This window comes from Bactrocera neohumeralis, unplaced genomic scaffold (genome assembly GCF_024586455.1).
Source record: "Bactrocera neohumeralis isolate Rockhampton unplaced genomic scaffold, APGP_CSIRO_Bneo_wtdbg2-racon-allhic-juicebox.fasta_v2 cluster09, whole genome shotgun sequence".
NCBI lineage: Eukaryota > Metazoa > Arthropoda > Insecta > Diptera > Tephritidae > Bactrocera > Bactrocera neohumeralis.
In genome coordinates, this window is record NW_026089622.1 from 21,680,205 (window position 1) to 21,692,097 (window position 11,893).

At 40.3% G+C, this 11,893-nt stretch overlaps 1 protein-coding gene across 1 annotated transcript; it reads right to left on the minus strand.

Moving 5' to 3' along the window:
• Positions 1-2,516: 2,516 nt before the first annotated feature.
• LOC126764059 (jerky protein homolog-like) lies at positions 2,517-4,460 on the minus strand. The gene is made up of 2 exons (XM_050481814.1): positions 3,385-4,460; positions 2,517-3,324 (listed from the first exon to the last, which is right to left on the minus strand). The coding sequence occupies exons 1-2, from the start codon at positions 4,192-4,194 to the stop codon at positions 2,536-2,538; spliced, it is 1,599 nt and encodes a 532-aa protein (XP_050337771.1). The 5' UTR covers positions 4,195-4,460; the 3' UTR covers positions 2,517-2,535.
• Between the last annotated feature and the right edge of the window lie 7,433 nt (positions 4,461-11,893).

An 11,893-nucleotide genomic window follows, 5' to 3' on the forward strand; every position in this document is an offset into this window, starting at 1 on the left:
CCGGAATCATTTCAAATGCCAGTAATTAAAAGGACGCAGCATAGAAGTCTTAACGACATCCCATTTTTTTAATTAATCAAGCGAGGACGCTTGATATTTCGGAGGGAGGAGTTAACACAATATTTTATGAACTTCTACATAAATTCCATTCCCACATTATATGCTAGAAACATACAAACCGTTTGCATACTTTGGAGTCCTATTACAACCAAAAGTGCAACTGCGCTAAACGCGCATCCGCTAAATTCTTAAGTGAGCGAAACACGCGCAACCATGTCTTCTCCCCCAAAACCAAATAGCTGCAGGTGAGCGCTACACGCGCAAACCCTTTTTAGCTGACCAAGCATCTTTGGTCACGTAGGCCGGCTCAAGCATAGGTTAGATTATAAACCTTAAAGTTAAGTGTAGTCAGTTTTGTAATAAAGCTCAACAGAAGCACATAGTGCTGCTTATAAAAACGCATTGTTTTATTTTTTATGTTACATAGTCGCCATTGTACTTATACAGGAAGCCGATATCACAGTTATGAACTTGAAGTTCTAGCTGTTGTCGAGACATTAGAGAGATTACTGGGAAAACAATCCAAAATCGTAACCGATTGCTTTGCGATTGCTCATATAAAAGAACATAAAGAATTAAAATCTAAAATAGCCTGCTGGTGGCTCAAACTACTTGAATACAAGGTGGTCGCTTACAGCATGTCGTTGCTTTAAGTCGAGGGTCTGATCAACCTGCAAACGAAGTCGATCCAGCAAGTTTCGTTTTTGCAGTCTACAGTAATGGCAACGACTAGCTTCTTACGATACAACTCCAAGATGAAAAGTTACTCGAAATTATCAACGTCTTAAAGGTTAACGTAACATCGCCAAATTATACAATTCTAAAGACTGAGTACCAGCTACGCAATCATTGTTTATATCACAAAAAGCCCGATGGACCAAAATTTGTGGTTCCGAAATGGGTACGCTGGCGCATTGTACAGTTCTGCGTTGATCAAGCAGGTCATACATCGATAGAAACGACTATTCAACGTAGCAGACAGACATACTGGTTTCCTCAAATGAGGAAATGCGTTAAAAACTATATGTGACCGGGTCTACGAAAAGGGGGCTAACGTGCGAAAAATTGTTTTCTGGGAAAAGCTGTTAAAAATAATCGTCAGTTTCTCGTTATATCATTAATTGTTCTCCTTTTTTTTGACACCTAAGCCCCCTTTTCGTAGACCAGGTCACATATATGTATAGCAGCATATATTAATTGTTGTTATCAGAAACAACGCTCAGGTAAACCCGAAGGTATTATGCATTTTGATTGTATATCAAGCTAATTCCGTTTTATCGCATTCATCTGGACCATAAGGGTCCATTTATAATCATGCTAATGAAATGTCATCCTATTTTCGCCTACCATCGTAAATAATAACTGACAGAGGTACATCTTTTACGTCAAAAGCTTTTGAAGAGTTTTTGCAGTAACCTTAATCGTCAGCACACGAAAGTCACAGCACGCACACCACGCGTTAGTGGTCAAGTAAAGCGTAAGCGTAAAGGCCTACTTCAGCTTCGTCAAGACAACGAAACCGATGCCTGGCAAAAATAAATGTAACGGCGATGATGAGTCATCGCAGCGTTCAGCTGAAATGGAAATTAAATAACGTACGCAGTCAGCAGAAGCAGCAGTGAGAGCAATCGGGCAACAACAAATGCGCTGACAGCAACCATTATGCAAGTACCAGAAAGCAAATGCGCTTGTCTCCAAAATAAGCAATTAAAAAGGTACAAAAAATTTTCACACTGTGAAAAAACGTAACATATGTAGATGAAACAAAAATTCAAACATACACAGAAAAAAGTTTCATGGATGATGTAAAATGCTTGTCAAAAAATAAATGAAGAACTCAAAAGGTAAAGTTGTTGCCTTAAAAGGTATAGAGTCATTGGTAGACTCTATTGATGTTAATGAAGCATTGGAAGAATGTGGTTTTCGTATTAAATCAGTGGTAAAAATTTTTAACAAGATCAAAGTCTCACAACCAATGTTCAAAATAGAATTGATGCCAAATTCTAGCCAACTTAAGAAATATGAACACATCCCATTTACAACCTAAAATATCTGCTCCATCCCAGAATTACCGTTGAGGAACCAGACAAAAAAATGGTGAAATACAATGCACAAACTGCATACAGTATGGACAATTGAAATACAACTCTTGTACAACTCTTGGCGGACCATATGTTACATGAGGCGTGGAGCATTAGTATATACAGTAGACGCTCGGAAATTAGAACCACTTTGTTTTTGGGGTAGTTCTAATTTGCGAAATGTTCTAATTTCTGGACGGTTTTTTTTTAACGTGAATAATAAAACTAAGAGTTAAGCCACTTCCAAAAACTATATAAAAACATTTTTTTATTTCTTTTCTTATTTTTTTTTTAAACATAACAATTCAGTTCATTACATAACAATTATTAAAAAAAAAACAACTAAAAATTTCAGAAATTAATTAAAAACTCAGGATAAGGGCTCAGTTCAAAATTAATTTTTGTTTGACATATAATCAGTAATATTTGTTTGTTTTTTTGGTTTTTTTAAATCCGATATAACAATATCGTTACGGAGCGCCAAAAGATTGGTCATGTGCTTACTGGAAGACAATTCACTCTTGTTGCACCAATTTATTAAATTGTTAACGCTTTCAATAGCTATAACATTTGAAATAACTGGTGTGTCATCAACAACATCGTCTTCACTGCTATCAGAAAACTCATCATCGCTACTTAGGTCATCACCAGTTCGGTCTTCAAACTCATCTTCATTCCATTTCTCGATGTCAGCAATACACATGAAACTGTTTGGATCAATTTCTGCTAAAAGAGTTTGATTTACTTGGAGAGATTCATTGCAGTCCTCATTTTTGTTAAGCAACTCTGCTAGTGGCACATCATCATCGCTGTCGTATTGGTCAGAGTCCCAATTTAGCAACTTTGACCAAGAATTCCTCATCACTTTTGGAGTTATCTCATCCCAAGCTTGTTTCAGAAATATTATTGCCTTTCGGATGGAATGGGATTTCAACAGACTATTCAGTGCACCACCTTCAGCTATTATTTCAGCAAGTAACTTACTTCTGTAAACAAGTTTTGTTAACTTTATGGGATTTTGATCCATTGGTTGCACAGCTGCTGTCACATTTGGCGGCAAGAAATATGAAACTATGTTGCCATCTTTGCTTTGAAGATGCTCAATCGGTGCATGCGCGGAGCAGTTATCGATAAGCAAAAGAGCCTTCGGAGGCAAGTTATTTTTTTGAGAAAACTGGATGACCTGTACACAAAAAAATATTTTAAAATTAAAGAAATTAAAAGCAAAATTATTTCCTCTTACTTCATTAATAAATATCTTGTGAAACCAATCGTGAAAGATCCGAGACGTTATCCAAGCATTTTTGGAAAAGTTGTAATGAAGTGGATTTTTAAAACCTTTGAAGCTCCTGGGATTTTTAGCTTTTCCAATAACTAAGGGCACTAATTTGTGAGACCCATCAGCATTTGAACCAAGTAAAATTGAAATTCGTTCTTTCTGAATTTTGTATCCAGGCGCACTTTTTTCACAAGCAGAGACATATGTTTTATCTGGTAGGCAACGATAAAATAATCCGGTTTCGTCCACATTATATAATTGCGACTCTATTAACCCCATCTCAGTGACTTTTGCACGGAATCTGTGAATAAATGGAGTGATGGAGGCAATATCACTAGAAAGAATCTCGCCACCAATTTTTAAAAAACGAATGCCGTGTCGTTTTTTAAATTTAGTAAACCATCCATCGCTTGCTCGGAATGCATTTTTATTTTTATCGGGGTATTCTTCACCAAAAATTTGTTTAGCTTTTTCCTTTAATATTGTTGCTGTCAATGTACACTTCCTTTCGCGTTGTTTTAAAAACCACTCATAAAGACGACTTTCCATTTTCGGATATTCGGCACTATGCACAGTTTTATTTGATGCTTCCTGATAAGTGTTGGAAACAGCATTTAATATAGATGACCTATTTGACTTGATATAGCTGATAGCAGATTTGCTCACGTTGAAATCTAGCGCTAGACGATACCCTTGAACACCTTTGTCCAGCTTTTCTAATATCTTTACTTTGGTTTCCAAAGATAAAGTGTTTTTTTTACGTTTATTTGACATTTTTGGTAAGTTATTTTTAGTTTTCGGTAGAGTCTCGCAAAATATGTCCACGCGTATCAAATTTCACATACGAATGACAAAAACACCAAAAATATGGCAAAACAAAAACTAAAATATAACTTGGGGATTCCCCTTTCTATTTTACATTTGTTCAGTAATATAAAAACCAAGAATGGGAATTCCCCTGTGTTAAAAATGAAAAAAAAATTCTCAGAAATTAGGAAAATAAGGCAAAACAAAAACTAAAATATAACTTGAGGATTCCCCTTTCTATTTTACATTTGTTCAGTAAAATAAAAATCAAGAATGGGAATTCCCTTGTGTTAAAAATGAAAAAAAAGCTCTCAGAAATTAGAACCTCAAGTTCTAATTTCAGAGCGGTCAATGCAAACAAAAAATGGTTGTGTTTAAAATAAAAAAAAAATGCTCAGAAATTAGAACTTCAAGTTCTAATTTCAGAGCGTCCAATGCATTAAAAACTCTGGTTCTAATTTCTGGATGTTCTAATTTCTGAGAGTTCTAATTTGTGAGCGTCTACTGTATCCACATACTCTTATCTGATAAATAAGGTGGCAAATGGATACCTCTCTGGTATAATGATAGAGTGGCGTTCATTACACGTTAAGCTTGAATTCACACAAAGCAGACACTTCGTCTCTAGAAATGGGTTTATAACTAAGAGTGATGAGCTCTGTTTATAAATCGGCATCTGTCGCGGCTGAAGTAGCGCGGTTGGGTTGATGCGACCTTTGTTTTTTGTAAATCTTGGTGCTTCAATGCATTGCAATGGAGATAAGTTGCTCCTTTAGCTTTAAGTTTAAGTCCGTGTCATGCGGTGTTGCATGATAAGTGTCGATTTTTCGACTTTCAGGTGTAATAATGTTGCGCAAGGCCGAATGTGGCCAAGAATCGGGAGATTATGTTAACCATCGCGAGCCATTCCACCAGAGGGTGGTGGTGGCGATATTCTGGGATTTGCACCCTCTTATACCTAGATCAGCAGGATTGTCAGCACTGGCTACGTGTGGCCAAAGGGGCTGATCTTACTAAGAAATATAGGATTTCCACGCGTGTGGTGGCTTTTCTAATCAGGTTTAAGTGGGTCTGCATAATGGAGCTAGTTGTGCTAGTAGCAGAGCGACACAGAGTTAAAGTCCTGGGAGACTTTTGCCACTACTATGTGACTTAAAGTTGCGGTATCGCTTTGTGTGCGTACATATGTATATAGTGGCACAATATGCCTTTTCAGAGGCGTCGCCGAAGCCGTGCAGTTCCACTTGTATTCGGGGGACTAGTTTACTCACCACGGAATTTGTATCTGCGAAATGTCGGTTAGATTATTAGCGAACTGGAACCAGTTTTCTCAGTGAAGAGGTTTCACCAGTCGGTTCCGTCTAGCCATAATTCTTGAATCATAATTTCCGCTTATATCATAATTGGCGAAAGCCATCCTGAGGGGTCGAAAAGTTTTGCCACCGAGGATAAAATCTGCCCCTTCGTTATTACGGATAATGTGGATATGGACTCGGTCGTGTATGAAAACTGGTCCAATGTCGCATTCCATTGGATACCAAGTGTTTTTGCTGTACTTTCCTTTTCGAATATAAGGAAATTAGTATCAAACAATTTGTATATTTTTTAAGATAATAGATTTAAGGGTGATTAGCTGTTATCTTTTTATTGGAAACCCTGCGTTGTTAAGGGTATTTAATACCTGTGATACGCATACGAGCTTGTGGAAGACTGTGGCTTCCAGACAGGATATCGTCTACATACGTTTGCGTTTTTAACACTTGCGGTGCCAGAGGAAATTCTGACTTTGTGTCTTCTCCCAGTTCGTGTTGTGTACGAATGGCTAAATATGAAATATTTTTTTTTAGGTTGGTAGTACTGTCAGTCATATTTATGTCAAATTTCATGTCAAAATATTCATTAGTGTTTGAGATACGTGTCGTTTTGTGAGCTGCTAAAATTGAGTTTTTCATTTTTTGCGATGTCGAAATTTGTTGAGCAAAGAATTTGCATTAAATTTTGTGTACGGAATCAATTTTCTGCTGCGGATACGTTGAGGATGGCGCAGAAAGCTTTTGGTGATGAAGCTATGTCTAAAAAAAATGTTTACAAGTGGTATAGTGAGTTCCTAGCCGGTCGTGAACGTGCCGAAGACGAAGAGCGTCCAGGGCGACCATCAACATCAACCGACGAAGCTCACGTTCAAAAAATCAAAGATTTGGTGTTGAAAAACCGTCGATTAATAATTAGAGACCTTGCTGATGAAGTTGGCATATCGAAAGGCTCAGCCAATACCATTTTGAAGGATGTTTTGGACCTCAAGCGCGTCAAATCTCGACTGGTACCGAAAACATTGAATTTTTTGGAAAAAGGGCGTCGCGTTGAAGTGTGTGAAACGATGATTTCCGACTACCAGGGTGTCATTAAACGCATTATGACTGGCGATGAGACTTGGATCTATGCTTATGACCCCGAAACAACCGATCAATCGAGCGACTATCGTGCCAAAAGAGAGCCGAGACCAAAAAAATCGCGCCAAAGTCGCTCAAAAATCAAGGTCATGTTGACTGTTTTCTTCGATTATCGTGGTATTGTGCATTATGAATTCTTTCCAATCGGTCAAACAGTCAACAAGGAATATTATTTAAACTTTATGCGTCGTTTGCGTAACGCTATCCGCCTAAGAAGGCTGGAATTGTGGAAAGACAATTCTTGGTTTTTACACCACGATAATGCACCACCCCATATTGCCCTCGTAATTCGTGATCATTTTGCCAAAAACTCAACCCATATCGTTCCGCAACCATCGTATTCACCTGATCTGGCGCCGTGCGACTTCTGGCTGTTCATCAAAAGACCGCTCCGGGGACACCGTTTTTATACGATAGAGGAGATTCAAGCCGCAGCGAAGACGGAACCGAAGGCCATCCCGGAAAGTGACTACAACCGGTGTTTCGAAGATTGGAAAATCCGTTGGCATAAGTGCATTGCATCGGGAGGGGATTACTTTGAAGGGAATGAAATTGATTTGGCAGAATAAATAAAGAATTTTCGAAACAAATACAATGTCACCTTATTTTTTGGGCACAGAGTATATTTCATTATACGAGGGCTGCTATATATATTCTGGCCTAGGGCAACACTAAGTGTTGCCAGGTGCAATCTGACATTTCCATTGGAAAGTTTGACATTTTCTAGCATAACATCACTCAGAACGTTTTGTCATTTAATCGTGAATTGTTTTATTTACAGGGAATTAAAAAATTCATCTCGGCCAAAAAATGGAATTAACTCGTGAACATTTTCGTGCGATCATTTTTCACAACTTTCGACGTGGATTATCACGACAAGAGTGCATCGATGAACTAAAATCTTTGTATGGCTATGAAGCACCATCCTATAGCACTGAAACTGAACTGAAAAACTGGTACAACGAATTCGATCGTGGCCGACGCTCGCTCAAAGACGAATTCCGTGAAGGTCGTCCAAAAATAGCCTTTGTGCCAGAAAACATCGATGCCGTACGTGAACTGATAATGCAAGACCGTCACGTAACATACCTTCAGATAGAGGCATGCCTATGCATTTCTCCCACCAGCATACATTCAATATTGCATGAACACCTGGCCGTAAAAAAGGTTTGTTCTCGTTGGATCCTGCACAATTTGACAATCGCTCAAAAAAAGGCTCGTATGGAAAGAAATGCTGAAAAAATAGGATCGCGGTGCTTCAAAAGACGTTTATAAGATGAGATAAGAGGTGACGAATCATGGATCTATACGTATGAGCCCGAAACAAACCAGCAATCGACAAAAGAAAAAAAAAACATTTTCGTTGATAAATATGCCTATTTACATTATTAGGCCAGAAATATATATAGCAACCTACGTACTAATAGAGAAACGTGGTATCGAAAACTATTTTCAATAAATAAGAGTTGTTATTTCCGAAAAATAATTCAAGAACGCGTTTATCGTTTTTATTGACGGGTTTGAATTTACTTGCGATTTTTTGAAAAAAAAAAATATTTTTTTACGTAGTTACTCGTATGCCGTTGTATCAGCGCGCAGTGAAACTAGGTCAGTATTATTTATACATACATACGTGAGGACATTATGTGAAAATTTTTTTTTTTTTTTTTTTTTGTTTTCGGAGGGGGAATCTTCTAAAGATACTACCAAGGTGAGACTGGTAGCATGCACGATTCATATTGTTCGCTAGAGTACACCTCTTTCGGGACCACGCCCAGACAGTGTTGAAACACTATGTTGAACTTGCGAAACAGTATGCCTAAGTACTAAACCCTTAACTCCGGCCGCCGTTAAGCACTACTTCGCAGGACCAAGCTGGGCGATAACTGCCTCTTCAATACCTACCTCCAGGGTTATTCATGTGGTCTTATGCTTCTGCGCTGCCTTTCTTTTATTCTGAGTTCTTGGGGCGCTATTGCAGTCCACTCTTTCATTTTAACCCACACCAGTTGTGATCGCAGCATGTGACTAACTATGCTGTCGGGCGTCATCCTTTCATTTGTTAAGTTTTCTATGGTCTCTCTCTCCACTGCAAACCTCGTGCAGAAGAAAAAGATGTGCTCTGCGTTTTCTGCGGCATTTCCACAGAACGAACAGTGTGTTTCGTCATCATGGCCAAATTTGTGCAGGTATTCCCTGAAGCAGCCATGGCCCGATAAGAACTCCGTTAAGTAGAAATCTGTCTCCCCGTGTTGTCTGTCAATCCAGGCCGGCACATTCTTAATAAGCCTGTATATCCATCTTCCTTTGTCTGCCGCGTCCCATTGCTTTTACCACTCCTCGAGACTTGTCTTTCTCTCCTTTTTGCGCTCGTCAGCCGTTAGGCGCCTATTCATGGCTTTTGTTTTACAGTAGACTCTACTTAACTCAGAGGCCATTATATCCGGTGGCATAAGGCCAGATATGATAGCGCTCGCCTCGTGCGACACCGTTCTAAACGCACAGGCAACTCTAAGGGCGCATAGCCTGGACACAGATTTGGCCATATTGACACAGGTTTTTTGACGAAGGGCTGTCCCCCATATCGGAGCTGAAGACATAAGCATTGATTGGCTAACTTTAGCCAGCAAAGCTCTCCTCCTTTGACTTGGGCCACCAATGTTTGCCATAATTCTCGAAAGGACCGCAGTCACTTTAGCCGCCTTTCCACAGGCCTTTTCAATGTGCGCCTTGAAATTGAGCCTCGTATCGATCATAACGCCAAGGTACCTCAGTGAATTTTGCGTTACAACGTTAAATCCATCAATGTTCAGTGTGACTGTTTCTAGCCTTTTCCTGCTCGTGATGAGCACTGCCTCTGTTTTTTCTCCTGCCAGCTGAAGCTTAGTACTCGTAAGCCAGTCTTTGATTTTCGACACGGTCTCATTGCATATGTTTTGTATCTGGAAGAGCTCTTTAGCAACGATCGTTACGGCAATGTCGTCCGCATAGCCAATTATCTGTGCTTCTTTTGGCAGCGGTAATCGTAACACCCCGTCGTACAGCACATTCCATAATAGTGGGCCTAGTACGGAGCCTTGTGGTACTCCACCTGTCACCATGTAGGTTTTTGGACCTGTATCGGTATCATACAGCAGTAGTCTGTCAGACAGATAGCTGCTAATTGTCCTCAGAAGATACCCCGGTGTGTTTCTTGCCTCTAATGCCCTCAGTATATGTGGCCAGGATGCAGAGTTGAAAGCGTTCTTCACGTCAAGCGTGACCACAGCGCAGTATTTTTTATCTCCATGCATCCATCTGGTGCCCTCTATGGCCTTGGCAGCAATGTCCGTCACTTTTCCAACTGCATCCAGAGTGGACCGATGTCTTCTGAATCCAAATTGGTTTTCAGATAAACCTGGAGACTCTTCTTCTAGGTGACGTTCTAGACGTGTGCAAATCAGTCTTTCCAGTATTTTGGCCATCGTGTCGATCATGCAGAGTGGGCGATACGCACTCGGCTCTCCCGCTGGTTTGTTTGGCTTCTGAAGAAGAACCAACCGCTGTTTTTTCCAAATTTTTGGGAAAACTCGTTCTTTTAGGCATCGTGAGTAGAGTTCGGCGAAGGCCCTCTTGCAATGGTTGATTGCAATTTTCAGTACCTTGTTCGGGATGCCATCAAGTCCTGGTGCCTTTGAGTTGCCAAATCTCTCCGCCACATCCATTACCTCCTTCTCGTCGACAATTGGAGATTCCATCACGGTTGGTACTGTTCTACTCGATTGGGGTTCTTGCGTTGGGAAAAGCGTTTTCACCACCTTTTCTAGGAGGGTCGGACATGTTGGACATACTTCTTTTAATGGCTTTCTTGAGTTCCTTGCGTTTTTTTTTGAAAGTTTCTCGCAGTCTTGCATGGTGTGGCGTACTTTGGCTTCTTTGGCATAGGCGTCTCGCTTTATGGCATTCGCTTCTTAGTGTGCTGATTTCCTCGTTCCACCAGTATGCGGGCCTTTGGGTTATGTTGTGCTTTTTCTACCCATAGCAGCATCACAGGCTTTACTTATGTGCTTCACTAGTTTTTCAGCCTGTCGGTCTACACTGATCGCATCATCTAAGTTCCCATCCAACATTAGTTTGAAAATTTCTTCATCTAGCGTTTCAAGTTTCCACCCTTTTTTCTGTAATTTTTTAACGCTGGATCGGATTTGTGATTGCTTGCGGATTTCCAGCATGATGGCCAGGTGATCGCTATGTGTGTAAAAGTCGCACACTTTCCAAGTTGCTGATCGTACTAGCGTGCTGCTGGCGAAAGTAATATCTATTACCGATCCGCGTCCATTCTTTTCAAAAGTATTTCTATCACCGGTATTGAGTAGCACTGCGTCTAACATAGAAAACGCTTTGAGTAGAGCATTACCCCGCCTGTTTGTGTAGCTACTACCCCATTCAATTGCCCATGCGTTAAAATCGCCTGCTATCACGTTTGGTGTAGTAGTGGGGCGTCTCGGACAAGTTCGTCAAGAATTCTTTCGTAATCTCCCAGCAGCACACTCGGAGGGATATAGCAGCTGTAAAAATAAATGCCACCTATTTTCGCTCGCGTATAGTAAGATCTACCCAAATGGCAGCGTTTATATTTTTGTACTGCTCACACACTATCGCCACCTCTACCTTTTCCTCAAAGATTGTTTGCTTCAGTAGATCTTGAGCAGCTTCACAATGATTTAGATTAATTTGGACTACTTTCATTTTATCTTTTTACACGCCGCTTGATATAGAGGACACTTCCAACTTCCTATCCGGTGACCTGTCTCCTTTTTCCCACTGCTTTTGCATGCTGCACACGACGGGCTTTTATCACATTCCTTTGCGAAATGCCCCTTTTCACCACACTTAGCACAGCATTTGCTTCGATCATCCTCGCTCGTGCATGCCCTCGCCAGATGGCCATATTCCAGACACCTGAAACACTTTCTGAGGTTCGGCTTTTCCCTTATTCTGCATACCGTCCATCCAATCTTGATCTTATGGGCGTCAAGCAGCCGTTTTGAGTCCGCTGCGGGAAGGCTGATGACTGCCGTTTGCGTGCCCGCGTACGCCTGTCTCATGGTTTTGATCGCTTTTTCGTCAAAGGAATTTAGCTCTTTGATTTGTGATCTTATTGTCACCGCTATGTCTTCTTTAGTGGTTATTTCGTCCAAGTCTCGGATTTCCACTGATACTTCATGGGTTAGGGC

Coding starts and splice junctions, on each gene's coding strand:
- LOC126764059 (XM_050481814.1), bottom strand. CDS start 4,194: ATGTCAAATAAACGTAAAAAAAACACTTTATCTTTGGAAACCAAAGTA. Junction 3,325..3,384: donor ACAAGATATTTATTAATGAA/GTAAGAGGAAAT, acceptor TTTTGTGTACAG/GTCATCCAGTTTTCTCAAAA.